General features: G+C 30.2%; 1 protein-coding gene across 1 annotated transcript in view; it reads left to right on the top strand.

Moving 5' to 3' along the window:
* The first annotated feature begins 3,074 nt into the window (after positions 1 to 3,074).
* Positions 3,075 to 18,147, top strand: part of LOC145276787 (uncharacterized) — a 35,880-nt gene continuing 20,807 nt past the window's right edge. The window contains exons 1-2 of the mRNA XM_080128087.1: positions 3,075 to 3,267; positions 4,341 to 4,381. Coding sequence (XP_079984213.1) covers positions 3,198 to 3,267; positions 4,341 to 4,381 — 111 coding nt within the window. The 5' untranslated portion in view covers positions 3,075 to 3,197. The remainder of the gene's footprint in view (positions 3,268 to 4,340; positions 4,382 to 18,147) is intronic.

Raw genomic sequence — 18,147 nt, 5'->3', positions numbered from 1 at the left:
CGATATTAGCCATCCAAATTCTGCACCTAAGGAAGTATACTTCGAACAAAGATTAAACTGTAATATCTGTTCTGTCCTCGACTGGGAGTAAAGTTTATTTGTGATCCGATAAAAAATGTCCCTCTTTTTGGTTAGTAGAGGCTACGTCTTTGTGTCTAATTCTATACTCGTTCAAATGACCACGTTAAATTCGGAAATCAGTTTTTGTTTTTCTCAAATTGTTGGTTAGAAATTAATCATGTATGACTGTTTATAGACAAGTGTTATTTTTGTTTGTTTCTCGATCAAAGAACTTGTTTTTCGACTGCGCCTTTGTTGAACCATTGAACCTATTTTTCAATCGAACTAATTAGGACCGCACAAATTGGTTTATCAAATCGGGTCATCATATAATATATATTAAGAATTAATAAAGCAAGTTTGGCATCATTATTCATTTAATCATCTTTGAAACGTTGACTAACAGTAACACAGCTTAAAAATTAGACATTAATGTATGAACGAACTGCATAACAATAAGTTTACTTACCTTGTTTAATTACGTTTCAGAATTTTATCGCCGTTTGTTACAAAAAAATAACTTATTGTAAACGTTTTTTCTTTCTTTTGGTGAGTTAATAAAAAAACAATCGTGGACGATCTCATGGTTTTGTGCAGAGAGAAAGGTTTTATTTCGACGAAACAGTTTCGTCATGTTTCCTTAACTCGTACTACTACTACAACTACTAAAAAAAAAAGATGAATAAATTGAAAAAAGAAAACAAAAAATATGCAATGCAAGTTCATATTTGCAGTTATGGCGGCATTTAAAAATAAAGAAAATGCAGAAATGTCTGTATGATGTATGTACGAATCACGGAACGAAGATGAAATACTCTAAAAATCACGTAATTTGATCAAGCATTTTTTTTATTTACTATTCCAATTTTACGACTACGCGAGTCAGCCATTACTGCATCCGATGAAATAAAGGGAGAGAACTCAAATCGAAGTGTCGCGGGTAAAAAAAATAAGCTTATGTTCAATGCAGTTTAGTAGTAAAATCGTAAATTTTGGTTTCTTAGTTAAAAAAAAACAAAAAAACTAATAGATCGATTTTGGTAATTTTTGGAATATGACATCTTCGTTATATAAAGCGTAGGTACACGATAAAAGTTTTTCTTCATTTTTGTTTATAGCTATAAGTGCCAATCTGGACATGAACTAAAAAATCTTTTAAATTTAAGCAAGCATCTAGTAGTCAGGGAAACGAAAGTAAAATGCACATAAATATTTTCTGGGTCCATTCACTTTTTCATTTATTGTCCACTATGTACCAGACTATGCATGAATGCTTTGTTAACGAGTAAAAATCTTACCTTTATTTATTTTTCAAAATAAATCATTGATTATTCGGACTACTATTCTTATCTTGGTTGTTACTGTGACATATTGACTGGGTTTCTAAGTTTTTTTAGTTTTAACTCATTTTCCCAAACTTTACTGCTCGTCCTCATCACCATGTCTTTTTCATGTATATTAATAAACTATGATTTTCGAACCGATTGAACGTTTTAAAGTGAGTAAAACAACTAAAAACTTTTTCAGGTATGTAGAAGAGTAACTTCTCTTGCCTTTGATAACATTTATTTGTTATAGACTTTTTATTTTTGACCACTTTTTCGTACATCTGTGAATTGTAATAACCTTATAACGAGAAAGTGAACCCCCTTCTAAAAGTCGTGAAATTTATTTTTCAATTTTTTTTCATCTATTATGATACTTAAGTCTGTAATCTATGATAATCGTTGGAAAAAAAAAAACTTATAAAACACGAATTTTTAGGCGTAGGCACTCTCGTACAGATCCGCCGAATTTGTAATGAAAGCAACATTGAATTTTTATAAGATACCCCCACCCCACAACAAATAAATAATAATAACTTGGGATTTACTTTACTAGAACCAGCAAAAGCAGCATAAAAAAGTTGTTTTCCCCGGAACCAGCAAAATAAGCTTAAAAGCATGTTTAGCTATTTTACCGGCACCGGCAAAATAGCCTCTTCCTAAATAAATGATAAATAGAACGTCTAAACATGGATAATTTTGCTGAACTGCTACATAATAAACATTTTAAATGAGAAGACAGTAAATACCTTAATTGAGACAAATTTGTGGTGGTCAGGAAAAAGTAATGTCGACTTTGCTATTTATCACTCGTGCAATCGTGCATTCGTGCAACAATTGGAAGCATTGTCTCTACCGTTTTAAAGTACTTGCATTTATTAAAAAAAAAAAAAAAAAAAAAAAAATCATGTATATTTTCGGTGTCCAAAATTATTTCAAAATTACTCGATTTGTCGTTCTAAAATCGGATTGTAATTTAAGATAAAAATATTCATAATTAATATTGACGGTTTAAGAAACCGACTTTTGTGTTTCTTTTATACCGAGGTTTAAAATTGGATCAATCGTCCTTCATTCCCGTCGACTAGAGAAATTCAAAGCCTGGAACTAGCATCTTTGACTTCACGTTTTCTTTCCGTTAAAGTTAGTAAAACAATAATAGTAATAAAAATTTTTTGTTAATTGTTTCACTAAACAGGTGTTCTCCAAAGAATCGATAAGGACATTTTTATTTTGTTACATTTTAAGTTGCAATGCAGTTTTAAAACTTCAAATCGAACAATCGTACAAATTTACATATTTTGAAAAGAGAATTGAGGAAGCTGAAAACATACACAACCTTTAAAAAAAAAAAGATTATTCCGGTGAGAAAGATAATTTTGTGTGCTTAATTTTTTTTTCTGGAGTCTCAAAAAATAGTAACAGAAAGAAAAGCTACCCTTTTTCCTTTAAAAAAAAATATTTTTCTCTCTCTCTCTCTTCATGATAATCATGTTCTCATAAAATCCATGATGCAAATTTCAGTCTGTTACTTCCATGCGTGAATTCCTCTTTAGTGAAATAGGAAAATTGATTAAATTTTTTTTTTTTTTTCTGTCTTCTACACTGATGAACCCCCCCCCCATCTCCTCTTCCTCCTCCTCTTCTACTTCCTCCTCCTACCATGTCTCATTTCCTTACTATCACAGTCACCCTCCTCCTACTCTATAGTAGTCGCTGTGTGTTTTGTTTCTCCACTTGACAAATCGTCTCGCTTTACAGCGATACATACATTTTCTTCTCTTAAGATTTCCCCTTTCTCTGAAGGAATTAATGTTACTGCAAAGGACAAACTCCCAATCCGTCGAAAAATTTCCAATTATGCCTAGAAACGCTTTTAAAGGTAAACAATTTTTTTCACCATTATATTGCTTTGATCTTCGTTTAAAAATCAAAAAATAATTTGTTTGAACAAGTTCTCCCCCCCCCCCAATAAAAATTAGGGAAAGCAAGTTTCATTTTTTATATCACAATAGTTTCTCTTTTTTTTTTTAAATTACTTAATTATCATTTCTTTTACATCTCTCGTTGAGATTTTTTTTATATCTATAAGTAATCTTATTTTTTGATTTTGTGAATTTCGAAACTAAAAATGGCCGATATGTGTATTTGAATTACGGCTAGAAATACGGGGTCGTTCTCTAAATTTTATCAATAACAATATCGTATTTTTAGTTTGATCTAATCTACTTCACTAACCATGATTTTAAATTGTATCACAAATATGATGTAAATTGGCAGTGGACTTCATTTATACTTTACTTATGAATATTTTTATTATTTATTAATAGTAATCTAATTTATGGTATAGTATTTATCCTATAAAAAATGGTTTATAAATTTTGTCCCGACATATTCACAGATGGCGTTAACTTTTTTTTTTGTGAGAGCGTTTACCTGTTAGTCTGATATCAGAAACTATTTCTGATTTCTCTAATTAGGTCCACGATTTGACTTTCAAAACGTTAAAAACAATTGCATGAATACGTTAAAAACAACTCTTTATATTGCATGAATAGCTAAACATTGTGGAAATCTCTTTAAAAGCAACATTTTAATAAGACGAGTCTGTCTATTAAACGTTGATATTTCATTAGGTTTTACTAACAATATTGCTTATCATATACAGCATTTCTTCAAAGATATCTAGAAAATTTCGTTTTTTTTTGTTTTGTTTTTTTATTTTTGTTTTCATTTTTTATTTTTCAATGTGTAAATTAAACAAAATTTACATCCGTCACTATAAAATCTACCATCAACCAAAAAATTGGCCTAAATTTCTTTTCGTAAAAAGAAAATTGTTAAACTGAATTTCATTTTTTACTCTGTCACAAACACAATCAAATTGTATTTCATAGGTTCTTTTAATATTTCTACTAATATTAATTTAGTACCATTTTTTTTCTTTCTTTTCAGCACCAAAAACAAAGCGATCACCTGCTAAGCCAGAGTCAGAAGTAAGTGTACAACCTTTAATTGTGTATTTTTTGTTGGCTCCTTCAGTTTTTATCTCGAGGTTTCGATTTATATTTGATTTCGTCAATAATGTCGAATATAATTGGTATATTCGCCGGTTTGGTCTTAATGTCATATTATTGTTGGTTCAGATTTCAAGTCTTTATGCAGGAAAGAAAAAAAATGCATGGACGAAACTTGTCTCTTTTTCTGCATTTTAGTTATCTGCTTGCTGTTTAAATTATTTAATTTCCTAGTTTACTTTTAAGTATCATGATTCTATAAGAACACTTGTAAAATAGTATTTCATCTTTTTATTTGAAATCAGTTGGTTTTTTCCACAATCAAAACAAGAAATCTAATTTGGCTTTTTTTTTTCTTTTTTTCTTTTTAGCATTTCAATATGGCGATTGTTTTTTATTTAATTTATCGCTTGGAATATTTTGATTTTTAGGAAATTTTTTGACTTTCTATGTTAAATTCTGGCTTCCTAATTCATATTAAAAAAAAAAAAAAAAAAAAAAGAAAAAGAAAAAGTCGCGTCATTTTTAACATCGCGTTTGCGTTACGTAAACGTTAAAACATCGAAATAAGTGAATTCTGTTCGGTTAATTCTAAAATGTTTGAAGAATTTCTTGAATCTTTAGGGTTTTTCATAATGATTCGGAAAAAATCTAAAAATGTGACTTTTCCAAACGTAAATTAAGGTTAGTTTTATTTTATAATAAATTGGTGTTTAAATAGATTCTCACCATACGTGTGTGTGTGTGTGTGTGTGTGTGTGTGTGTGAATAATCTCTTAATTGTTTTTTTTTTAATTTTTATTTCATTATTTTTCCCCAAAAGCTCTCCTGTTAGAATCTTGCTGGATTTGTTCAAGTTTTAATAATTTTAGTTGGAGTCCTTGAAATAAAGGTGTGTATGTGTCTTCCAGGCACCACTTTGCAAAGTCTATGTTGATGATGTATGTATCTACGTATTTATCTGCTATTGTCTTTTAAAACGATTATTAGTATCATTTGCCCCTTCAAAAATATTTAAAACGACAAAAACTGACGAAATTCTTATATTATGCGACTTTTTTGTCTTCCCTTTTTTTTGCCCCCCCCCCCACTTCCTTTACCACTTTACTTTCTATGAAAATGGCTGCGTTAACATCACCGTAAAGTTCGTAATCCAAACGTTACGTCCGTTACCGGACAATCTTTTTTCTGCTTTATTCAAAGATATAAATACATTTCTAGTAATTTTAACGGTTTATACTTAGTTATTAACATCTTAGCAATGTAAACCTTAAACTTGTTCTATCAGAAGCTCAAAATCTACTTAGCATGCAAAACGATTTTGCAAAGGCCTTTTTTTTTCTTTTCTTAAAACGATTTTTATAAGTTTTCATTATTTTCTTTTTAAAGATGTTTTTTTTTTTTTTTTACTTCTGTAGTTTTATAAACAACGTAATCATTATCATTCACGCCCTCGTAGACTGAAAAAAGAAAAATATATGTATATACACGGACGCGTTTCTATTTTCTCTTAAAAGAACAGTATGAAAATACCATTTTTATCTAAAGAAAAAAAAATCAAACAAGATATCTCGTGTGTGTATATCGCTTATATGTAACTTTGGTAAATATATATTATATATTTTTATATCAATCAAAATTCAAGTAAAGAAAAGCTAAAATAAACTCTTAAAAATTTCATTTAAAAACAAACATACATGTATACACACACACATATATGTGTATATACACACACATATATATATGTATATATATACACACATATGTATACACACACACATATATGTATACACACACGTGTATATACACACATATATACATATATATACACACACACACATATATATATATATATATATATATATATATATATAATATAAACTATTTGTCTTCAAGCCCTCTCCTCTACATATATAAAATATTAATGATGATCAAAAAATAATTTCGATAAATAGTATACTTTTGACTGATGGTTTATATTAAAACAGCTTGTTAACTTAAAGTAATGTAATCATATTTTTTTATTTAATCAACAACTGATTCTTTATAGACTTGTTTACAGCTACGCACTTGTCTTAATGTGTGTGTCTATGAGGTTCAGTTTGTTCGCAATCATTATCGCTCTATGCCAGTTACTTATTTAACTCTAATCTTCTATGCATCAGTTTTGTGACAAACGCAGGCATTTTAGGCCGGTTTTATTCAACAATCGAAATCTATTTAAGTCTGAGCTCCCTTGTCTTTTTCGTCTATTTTTCTCACTCTACGTAAATATTCTAACTTTGCTCCACAAAAGCTTCATATCAGTTACATTTTCATATAAATATTACCAATTATCAGAAAAAAAATTGTATAGTTCTTAACTTATCTCTTCATATCTAGTCAAGAAAATGTCTTTAGAGCGATTCTTTTTTTAAAGAATGCTATATACGTAATGTATCCGCTTGTAATGTTAATGTTTGTAATAAATTAGACGTATTAGTTTAATATTTTCCTTTGAACGGAATTTGGTCTGTCAGATTGAACTGTAAATCTTAAAAACGAGTGCAATAATCCTGTTTTAAACTTCGTTTCGTGCTATCTACTTTTGAAAGCCTTTTTTTTTTTTTTGTTGGTTATAGAAATAAACCTTACTAAAATAACCCTTTATTTTTGTGATTTCAACTATTCGATTTAACCTTTTTAGATAGACCTTTTATGCTTGGCTTTGGTTACACTTGTAAATTACTTACGTATAGCAAGAGATAAAAAAACAAAAAAAAAAAACAACAATGTAATCCCCTCCCCCGTATCATTGTGTGAGTCTAAATACACAACCGATATATAAAACAATATATCGCCCTCTTATTTATTTATTTTTTCTTTTATCGCTATTTTGCTAAACTATTTCTACGAAAGAGGCCGACCAGACAAGATGGCGATGTGTGTACACCTCGACTGTATTTATGGACATTGTTTCTCTTTCGTTTGTTGACCGATCCACTATTACGTTTTTTTTTTTTTTCTCGCATGTTTAATTCGATTATAAACTATATTATACATTTATTTATATTCGGATCTAAATAATTTAATCAGTCCCCCCCCCCCCTTTTTATCAGCCGAGATTGGAAATCTAACGGTTCTCACTAGCAATAGCCAATTTATTACTACACGATATGCAGGAAAAAAAAAAGAACACATTCTGTGTATGTGGAAAAGGGGAAATATATTCGACAGTATAAAGATGACTTTTGATGTGCGAATGCTTTTAATTCCATATGACGTTTTATTTATATTTAATACCATCTTCAGATTACCAAGAAAAAAATGATGTTGAAGATAATTTTGTCATTTGCTTTTGGTTTGGCTATAAAAAAAACAAAAAAAAAAACGAAATGATTAAATTCACTACTTAATTTGTCAAAATAATCTATTAAGTCTATTTTTAATCTATGCTCGCAAACAGTAAATAGAGATTAACTAGTATATTTTTTCTCCTTTACACACACACACGAAACTAGTTTTGCCAAACACTAAAATAAATATCTATGTTAACTTCATATGGGGCTTTTTTTTTTTTGTTGATGTATAAAACCCCACCTTTCTTTCGTTTCCGAACACAAGAGTATAAATACTTAAGCTTAACTTATGAATTTAAATTCTAACCACATTATTTTCGAATTAGTTAAAAAGCTTCAAAATTACATTCGAAAGGTCACCGAAAAATCCAGTTTCCGAATTTTTTCACAAGCTTTATGGCTTTGTGCTTCGAACCCGTGTCACTTATTGTATCAATTGAATTTCTGTTTTCATTTTTAATATTTTTACGGTGGGCGTTTTTTGTTTTGTGTTTTCGTCGACTCTTTCGAGATTTTTTGGTCCATGTTTTATCCTGATTTCATTGAAATCAAATGAGAAACATTTTTTTAATCGATATTTTTCTTTTCTTACGCCCCTGTTATTTATTTTATTATTCGCTCGGTTATTTTACAAGTAGCTTGGTTTTGTTCCGACTATACAAAGAACTATATTTTTCCATTTTGTTAACATTATCTGGTTAGTTTGGAGAAATCGACTTGCTTCCTCTGCCTTTTTCTCTCTCTCTGTCGATAAGCTTCTTTTCTATAATAGTGACTTGAGCACTCACTACTCTTTCAAAAGCTTAGATAAATCAAACACTTTTTTCACCTGTAAGCTTAAATTTTCTCAACCGATTTAAAGATTTTAATATCGCTTTCAAATCTTGATGATTACAAAACAACAGAAGCATCGTTGCAGCATTTTGTTTGTCATATTAAAAAAATATAATAAAATAATCACCACGGTGATTAGAAAGTGATTTCGACCCTTCTTAAACAAATTCAAAAAGTAATTTTTGATTAGAATTAAAGTTTGCATAAAACCAAAGGCCGATACCAAGGAGACACTCTTCCACAAAAAGGACCTTATTTTGTCATGATTTGGTTGGTCCCTATTTTATTTTTATTTTTTCTTGTATCAGATTATTCTATATGGTTACGTTGTCACTGGTATCGTAACAATAATTCATAATATTACCCGCAAAGAGATATTATTAATGCTTAACTTTAATAGTGACATACACACACACACACACACACACACACACACACACACACATATATTAGTACTAAAGAAACCATTACCCACTCTTGGTCACTACTACTACTACCATCATAATATAACAACTGCTAGACAAATGTATCTGAAGATGTTATTTATCATGACGTTAAGCCGTTAAAAATGTTTGCTTCTAATGTGTTATTTTTAACATTTAACGTAGCCTTAACTGCTTTTTCAGAGCTAAATTTTTCTTAATACATTTGTGTTTGCAATGGTGGTTGTACCAACAAATAGACCCCCCCACACACACACCCTCCCTTAGTTGTAATATCTAATCTACAATGTCATTCATTAATCGTAAAGGGGGGTGAGCGGATATTAGCTTAGATACATATCTGGCGTTGCCTGGGAATCTTTCATTTTTTTTTTTTTTTTTTTTTTTTTTTTTTTTTTTGCGCCCTCCTATTTTATATATTGTTCAATAGAATTTCGAAAGTTAATTTCGATCATTATGGTATGATATAGTTTGGCTATTATAAGTTTTAAATTCAACCAAATTGTCATAAAACTGAAAATTTTGTTGGTGTCCAATTTCTAGAATTATTGGATGAAATAGCTTAAAATTTTTCAATCTGTTAATAACCAGTTTAAATGACTTTCTTCCCAACAGTTAAAATATTTCCAAATTCATTTCAGAGTACTTGTAATTACGACATTTAAAAAATGAAAATATCGAAAAAAAAGTTTTAATTGTACGTATCCGTTAGTTCTCCGAAAAAATCACTTAATTTCATCAAGTAGTTTGTTTTGTTTTTGTAACAGCGAACAAAACAATTTATGACACCGAGCAAAATGTTTGGTTTTTAGGAAGAAAAGCTAGTATTATGGGGAGGGGGTGTCGGCGCTTTGAATTATCTCCCCGTGGCGTGTTCAAAATATTCCAAGATGTCTTACCTTCAACGCGCTGTTATAACAAGGCCGATAGCCATTAGTCGCGTGCTCTCGTGTAATGCGTGCAATGTAGGATTGACATGAAATTAAAGATAAACTAAAAATGACCGAAAAATGGGCTGAAATGACTTAAATAAAAAGTAAATGACTTTAATGAACTTAAGGATGAATTGAATGACCTTAAGAATGACTTGAATGCTTAAAAAAATAACTGGAATCCTTCAAAAACAACTTGAATGATCTGGAGAATTACTTGAATGGCTTTGAGAGTGCCTGGTTATAAAGTGGGTGATCATTTTACATTAAATTGATACAGAAAAGTGATTCCCCCACTTTATATCACAAAGTTACAAACAAAAGTACAGCATGTAGTAAGAACAGATATTACACTTTGATCTTGGCCAAAAGCTTAAAAGGCTATGAACAGCATCTATTAACAACAGACCTTTGATCTTAACAAAAAAGGCCAAGCACAAAAGTGTTACGGACAGACCGACTTATAGAGTCGCTTGCGACGTATTTCTGCTGTAAAAAAAAAAAAAAAATGCTCGATCAAATTAAGTGAATTTTATTTTTTCCGGAGATCTTCAGTTCAAAACGGATACGTACAATATAACCTTTTTTTTTTTTTTTTTTTTTTTTTTTCATTTTTTGTCTTGACTAAACTGTACAAGTGCCCATTTCAGTCACGAAGTAATCCTAGTGATATTAAAATGTTTGACTCGTTTACAAACAAATGGTGGATTTAGTTTGGTAACTATTTTTTATACTTTTTATTTTACACTATTGCATTTGTTCTCAAATATTAGATTAATAGTAAAATAAATAAGCAAGTCACGCAGAGGCGAGAAATACAAGCAAGTGAGAAGTGATCACACGATTTTATTAATATGGTAGTAGATAACTTGTATCAGGATTTATGTGGAAATTTAATTTCAATCGAAAGACTCTGAAATGATCCAAAAATAAAAATATTTGGAACTCCTGACTTTTTTGTCTCCCAATTTTTCATCTAAAATTTTAATCACGTGATTACGGTGTAGCGACAGCGTCAATAAAATAAACTATTTATTCAAGTGCCGTTTGTTATGGATTTTAGCTGAATACGATATTAGAAATCACTTTAATGGTATTTATGTTACCAGGATGGCGTGTGTTTTGTAACTATTTTGTACTTTCACCTAACAAATTCATAAACAAAAAAGATATCGTAAAATTTGAATTTATATAACCATTTTGGTGCTAATGCACTTACTGATCCGCGCTATTTTTAAAATCGTATTTCCAAGTTTAATTAAAGTTTTATGGGTTTTTTTTTTTTATTCAATTGTAAGCACAGAATAGGTACAAAACACTCTCTCCTCCCCATGTTAAGAATGGTTTATTAAATAATAACGTTATTATTTCAGCACGGACCGCCATTTTATTATATTTTTTGGAGCGCGCGGGGGGGGGTTGTTTTAGCGAGATAAAGGACTGTGCTTCCATCTTACAATTAAAAAAGGTATCGTGAAATTTGAATTTAAACTGGAAAGAAAAGAAGAAAAAAACTATAAAAATAGCGCGGTACCATCCGCCATCGTATGCATCCGAGAAAATCTACTATAAAATTAAACCAAAATTTGGTGCTTATGCATTTTTGGTACCACGCTATTTTTAAATATTTTTTTCAGGTTAAAGTTTCGCGATATCTTTTTTTTTTTTTTTTTTTTTTGTAAGGTGGAAGCACAGAATAGTTACAAAACACCTTCCTCATGTTAAGAATGGCTTTCAAAATATTATTTTAGCACAGTACCAAAAAATACATAAGTACCAAAAATTTTATTTTTATTGTTTAATGTTTTATCATAAAATATGATCACATTTTCAATAATTGTTATATTTTGCCTATTTAAAGTTTGTGAAACATGTAAAAAAAAAAAAAAAAAAAAGCTTCTGCTAGGTACCGGTGTCGACCTTTTCAGTGTCCCCTGCTTCGAGGATATTTATGCAAATCTGCCGTTTGTTTTGTTTTTGTTTTGTTGTCCTTTATACGAGAGGCGAAGGCGTTCCAAAGTAGTGCTTATTTTATTTCGCTCGAATGGGTCTGAGGGAATTGCCAACTACTAGAGCATATATATCCATTAATATCTTATGTTTTTATATAGACGGATCTTGTTCTCGGTTGATTACCTGTCGGATATATACCCAAGTGTCGAAAGAATATTCTGTTGTCACAGCCCTACTAATTACATTGTTATGATGACTGAACTCGTACATTCATAACCTGAAAATTTCATCTCTGTTACAGATATGACTAAGAAAGTAACACTGTCATAGGTGTGCGTCAGAAGCTGAGCTGTGACATTGAACTTCTGACAAAAGTGCATTGAGAATGATGGTGACTATATAGAAAAATAAATCTTGCAGCAGAAAAAGTTGCTAGTTTTAATGGTACCACTCCCGTCTTCCTAGCTCTTCAAATTTTGAGATTAAAAAATAGGCGGGTTTACTTTTGGAGTGATCCTCGTACAGAAAGAAAGTAGATGTAAAAACTGACGAAATCGATTACTTATTTCGTTAAAATACATTTTATGGAACAATTAAGTATTTATAACAAAACTTTCGTATTTGTTATAAAATTTAAGTTTATTAGTTAGATGTTGAATTTACGAATGAACGCCCGATTGTGACAATTTTTGTTGAATCAAGAAAGTAATGCATAGATGTTCGGTGAAAATAGATTGTAACTACTCCCCTCCAAACCATAGTAGTAAGGTCTGCGAAGGTATATTGTGACTATGCTACACTTCACTTAACTCACCACCACAATTGATCCTTAAAACTGAACTCTTAGTACAATTTTGATCAATTAATCAAATAAATATTTAATTTTTTTTTTTTTTTTTTTTTTTTTAATCGAATATTTATTGAAACCAAAAATAAAAAAAGCCTTTTTTAAAAAATGTAAACATGATTAGATTTTGAATTCGTTTTCTCTTAGCCGTTATTGTATCCATTTCCCACTACACACGGGGGATTACATTTTTTTATGTACTAGCATTTCAGCCTGGCGTTGCCCGGGTGTTTGGAGGTCATCACACACCTCCAAACACCGGGCAAATTTTTGGTTTCAATAAATATTCGATTAAAAACAAAAACAAAAAAAAAAAAAAATTAAATATGTATTTGATTGATTGAGCAAAAAAAAAAAAAAGCGGTCAATTTTTTAAACTTTGACCCCTTAACATTTGTTTGGGGCTCAAATCAAGTTATTAAGTTAGATCCATGTCCAAGTAACCTATATTTAAAATTTTAAGTGTTTAGACCCAAAATTGGCGGAGGAGTTTGGTAGAGTTCTCCAAGGTCAAATTGTTGAACTTTGACCCCTTAACAGCCAAATTTCTGGCCGAAAACGGATTACAAAGATTTTCCCAAATTTCAGTACCCTATATATCAAATTTCGAGTCTGTAGACTTAAAATTGACAGTTATTGCGTAGGGAAATGTACAGACACGTTCACTTTTATATATATAGAGAGAGATTTGCACAAAAACATTTTTGTACTATTTTCATTTTTATTTTAATATTTAAAAGCAAAGATAAAGAGTTTTAAAATTTAGATAAAATCGATGGAAAAGGGGTATCGAGAAAAAAATTGTGAATAAAAATTTAAATTTGTAGATTTCAAAACGTTTATTCGCTTTGAAAAGCAATGTCGAGGAGCACTACACAAGAACAAGAAATATGGCCGTGAAATGACTCTTGCATCTTTGAAGTTTTCGATAATAGAAAATTAAACAAAATACAATAAATGTTACTTCAATATTTTAACAAAAAAAAAATGTCTGAACTTGTCCAGTTTATGAACCATACTGAAATATTATTTAGAAAGCCATTTTTAATATGGGGAGGGCATGACCATTGTTAACTATTCTGTAGTTTCACCTGTCACGTTAATAAACAAGATAACGTAAAACTGAATTTAACTAGAAAAAGCACATTTCATATTCTGCATCAATACCAACTTATGTGCATAAGCCTGAAGAGTCTCCTAGAGTGGATGAAACGCAGAATATTCAGTGTAGCTTAATCGCCATATACATTTTATAACTTTATATATATATATTTATAAGCAAGTCAAAATATGTTGATTTTCTTTATATTTAAAGAAAACCGCTTTAAAAAAACATATTGCATAATTTGCTATTAAACCTGTTATTTTTTTTAAATTTGGTCTTTGCTCCTTTAAGTGAAAAAAAAATTAGGGTTTGAATTACATTTTTCAAGTAGCTATAAGCTTAAAAAATAGTTGAATTATTAAAGTTCTGATCATCATTTTTAATGGCGACTTTCTGATACACCTAGTGGAACACTGTTCCACAAGGCCGCTTCCCAGATGAATACAACATAGCTTTCAAATCCAATGTAAAAAAAAAAAAAAATTCAGTATTTTTTTTTAGATTGGGTCCACCTTCACAATTTTCTTTTAAATGACGACTTTTAAAGGTTTTCGACTATGCTGAATACGAAAATTGCATTGAATTTTTGTAGAAATAAGTAGTTATCGAGATATAAAAAGTTGTATTATGCATTGTATTCTTTGGCGGCCATCTTTTATATGCACGTGCAGTGTCAGTCATAGATGAGTAGATTTGTTTATGGCGCACGCGCGTAAAAAGATGGCCGCCAAAGAATACAATGCATAATACAACTTTTTATATATCGATAACTACTTATTTAGGCACCGCCAAAAATGGCCGAAAAATCAAGTTGTTGTTGTTTTTTTAAAACGAAATTACATTTATTAAAATCCATTATTTCTGAGTAACTTTTTTTTCCAGAAAGATAAAACCCTGAATTTTATCATAAAGAAAGCAGAATAATGTAAAACTTTTTCTACTATTTTTAATTACATTTTAAATGTTAAATTTCCCCCAAAAGTTAACAATCGGCGTTTTTTTTTTTTTTGTTTTGTTTTTTTGTTGCACAAAAAACGTATATAAATAGTTAGAAAAAAAAAAGGTTTTTGAAAGAATTAATTTGTTTATTTCTTGTCTAAGATTTAGGGTGATTTTCTATGAGAATATGCAAAAATATTATAATATAAGTACCTGGATTTCAAATAATTCCACTTAGGCAACCAGTTACTTCGAGTCGATTTGATTACGGTTTACATTTGTACTTGATAAAAAGCAAACTACGGAAGACCAAAAAGCCAAAAAAAAAAACAAACTTATTTTTCAGTGACGAAAATTTCAATGTATTATTAACGCTGAGGCTGGCCAGTACCAGATGGGTGACCATTTGTATGAGTTTGGTTTTTAATGTGTATGTGTGTGGGGAGACAGGCTCTCCAGAATGGGGAGGGGGGCAATTTAAAGCAGAATAAAAAAAATTATTTCAGCGCGTTTGGTCCACCGTAGTCGAAAGGCGGCAAACGTTTCCAAATTTGATCGAAAAAAATTATATTTTTAACACAAAGGGCACAATATTTATCGAATTTTTTTTTTTTTTGTATCGATTCTTCAAAGCATGCCCTGTTTAATAATGATCATGCATTCGGCTCGTTAAAAAGAAATTGTCAATTTATTTATCAAAGATTTTAAAATGGCTTTTTTCGTATAAATATTAAAAAAAAATTTTTTTTGTTTTGCTTAACTTAAATTAATTATTTTACTTAACATATTCACCGAATTTCACACTTCAAAACTTAAAAGCGGTATAATTAAACACAATCGAAGTTTTGATATTCAGACATCAAAATAAGGTATGCAAACAAGTTTTTTTTTTTTTTTTTTTTTTTTAAATCTATAATCCCGTCCCTTACAACAATGTTTTGTTCAGTTTCAGATGATTATTTTAAGCATATTTAGAATCCCCTCAAAACAAGGGTGAATTTTGTAAGCAAAATATATATATATATATATATATATATAAATAAATATTGTTTATGAAAAATAAGTACACTGTTATAAAGTTCATTCTTCTCTTAATGATCGCTGAAATTTTCGTATTGATTGGATAATTACCTGATTTTTGGTAGATTTTTAAAAAGACGGTCCGTCAAAAAGTACTTACCTGCCCCCCCCCCCCGTTTTGGCGGTGCCTATACTTATTTCTGCAAAATTTCAATGCGATTTTCGTATTCAGCATAGTCGAAAACCTTAAAGTTGTCATTTAAAAGAAAATTGTGGAGGTGGGCCTAATCTGAAAATTTACCACTTTACATTCATTAATCCTTATCCTTGAGTGGCCTTCGGGTCTTGACAAGTAACTTTTTTCATATTTGTACATTGTACAGTTGTCTTGTTTCCGTTTTAGTTTAAACAATTTCACGTATCTTTTTTCCTCGCGGCTACGAGAATTGGAATTTTTTAATTTATGAAAAATCATGATCCCTCATTTCTGCCTTTAAAATGCTTAGCGATTTGGAAAAGTGTAGTATCTGTTCTTCAGATGCTACACTTCTATTTCTTGTTGTCTCTCAGTGGAGAAATCCTTCACAACTGAAACAATTTTTATTTTTGTTCCTTTTCTCCACGTTAAAAAAGGATCCTGCCTGGTGTCTAACTCTGTCCCGTGGAGGAGAGGCATTGTAAACAGGAACTACAATAAAGCACATGCACAAAATTACTTTTATAATAATTTGAATTGGTGATTGTCCAGAATTCTCCCTTACACTAAAAATCAAAAACAAAGAAAATTCTGATTTACGTACCCATGACGAAAAGAAACCCCTTATCTTTATCTTAAGAACGGCTTTCTAAATAACGTGGTTTCAGCGCGGTCCGCGGTACAATACGTGCATAAATACTAATTTAGTTGAACAACAAACAGCAAAAAAACTACTTTAATTAAAATTTGAATCGTGAACCTGAACGTAAAATTAATTCCATTTCACGTTTTCTTATTTTATTCTCCGGATTATCGTCGCTAACAAACTTAACTTTCATATTAGCCGGTATTTTTTAAGTTTAATTAATGACTTTTAAGGTGGAGGGTTACTTTTCAATTATAACGTTCTAATAAATTGATACCCCACCTTGTGGTCAATCAGCATAACTCTCCTTATTAATGTTTCACGTGTTCGCTGTGGTATAAAATGAAATAATTTCAAATGTTTCGGGTTTGTATTACTATACACATGGATTCGAAAAAGTTGTCAAAAAACAAATATATAACAAATAAATGTTATCAAAGGCAAGATAAGTTACTTTTCTACCTAACTGGATAATTTCATTGTTTTTATTTAATGTAAATATTTATTCAGCTCGAAAACGGTGTTTACCGATGTATAGAAAATTTAAAATGGCGCCGAACTTTCTGTTGAACGCGGTAAGTTTGGGAAAATAAGTTAAAAATAAAAAATATACAAAATACTGTTAGAAACTCGCTCAATATGTTAGTGACATAGGCTGACATATTCTGTGGGTTTTTAACGGTATTTTGCATATTTTTTATTTTTAACTCATTTTCCCAAACTTACTGTGTTCAACAGCGAATCGGGCGCCATTTTAAATTTTCCAATACATTGGTAAAGTAAACTGTATGTTTTTCAAGCTGAATAAACATGTTACATTAAATAAAAACACAATAAAATTTTCCAGTTAGGTAGAAAAGTAACTTCTTTTGCCTTTGAGAACATTTACTTGTTTTTTGACAACTTTTTCGAATCTGTGTATAGTAATACAAACCCCTACACTACCATCCTCGAGTGGCCTTCGAGTCTTGATTAGTGGTGACTCAGAGTATAAAAAAAAGAGAGAAATGTATTATTCACCCCCCCCTCCCGCCACGAAAATTAAATTTGTATTATTGTTTTACCCCCCCCCCCCTCACACACACACACACACACACACACACACACACACACACACACACACACACACACACACACACACTACTAAAATTTTAATTAAATATATCGTTATTTTGTTTCAAATATAATCCTCTCCTCTCCTTCCTCAAAATTATTATTTCCACAACTTCCCCGCGCTCGCCAAACTTGAAATCTCGTTGAATGCTAAAAGTAAAAAGACCAAGAGTTGGTGATCACTTTACGTTAAATTTGGGAAAATGCTATTTATTTATTTTTCAAAATTTCTCTTTTCATATTATTCATAAAGGCCTTTTAAAGGTATTAGGCAAAAATAAGTAGGTCCTCATTTTTTTATTTTTTTTATTTTAGAGATTAAACGACGCTGGGGCACCTCGTAAAAAAAATTAATCAAGCAACTTTTTTTTCCCCCATG

Source organism: Euprymna scolopes, chromosome 5 (assembly GCF_053919585.1).
Source record: "Euprymna scolopes isolate OS-2025 chromosome 5, ASM5391958v1, whole genome shotgun sequence".
Taxonomy (NCBI): Eukaryota; Metazoa; Mollusca; class Cephalopoda; order Sepiida; family Sepiolidae; genus Euprymna; species Euprymna scolopes.
The sequence above is the reverse complement of the archived record's forward strand: the minus strand, read 5'-3'. Positions and strand labels throughout refer to the sequence as shown.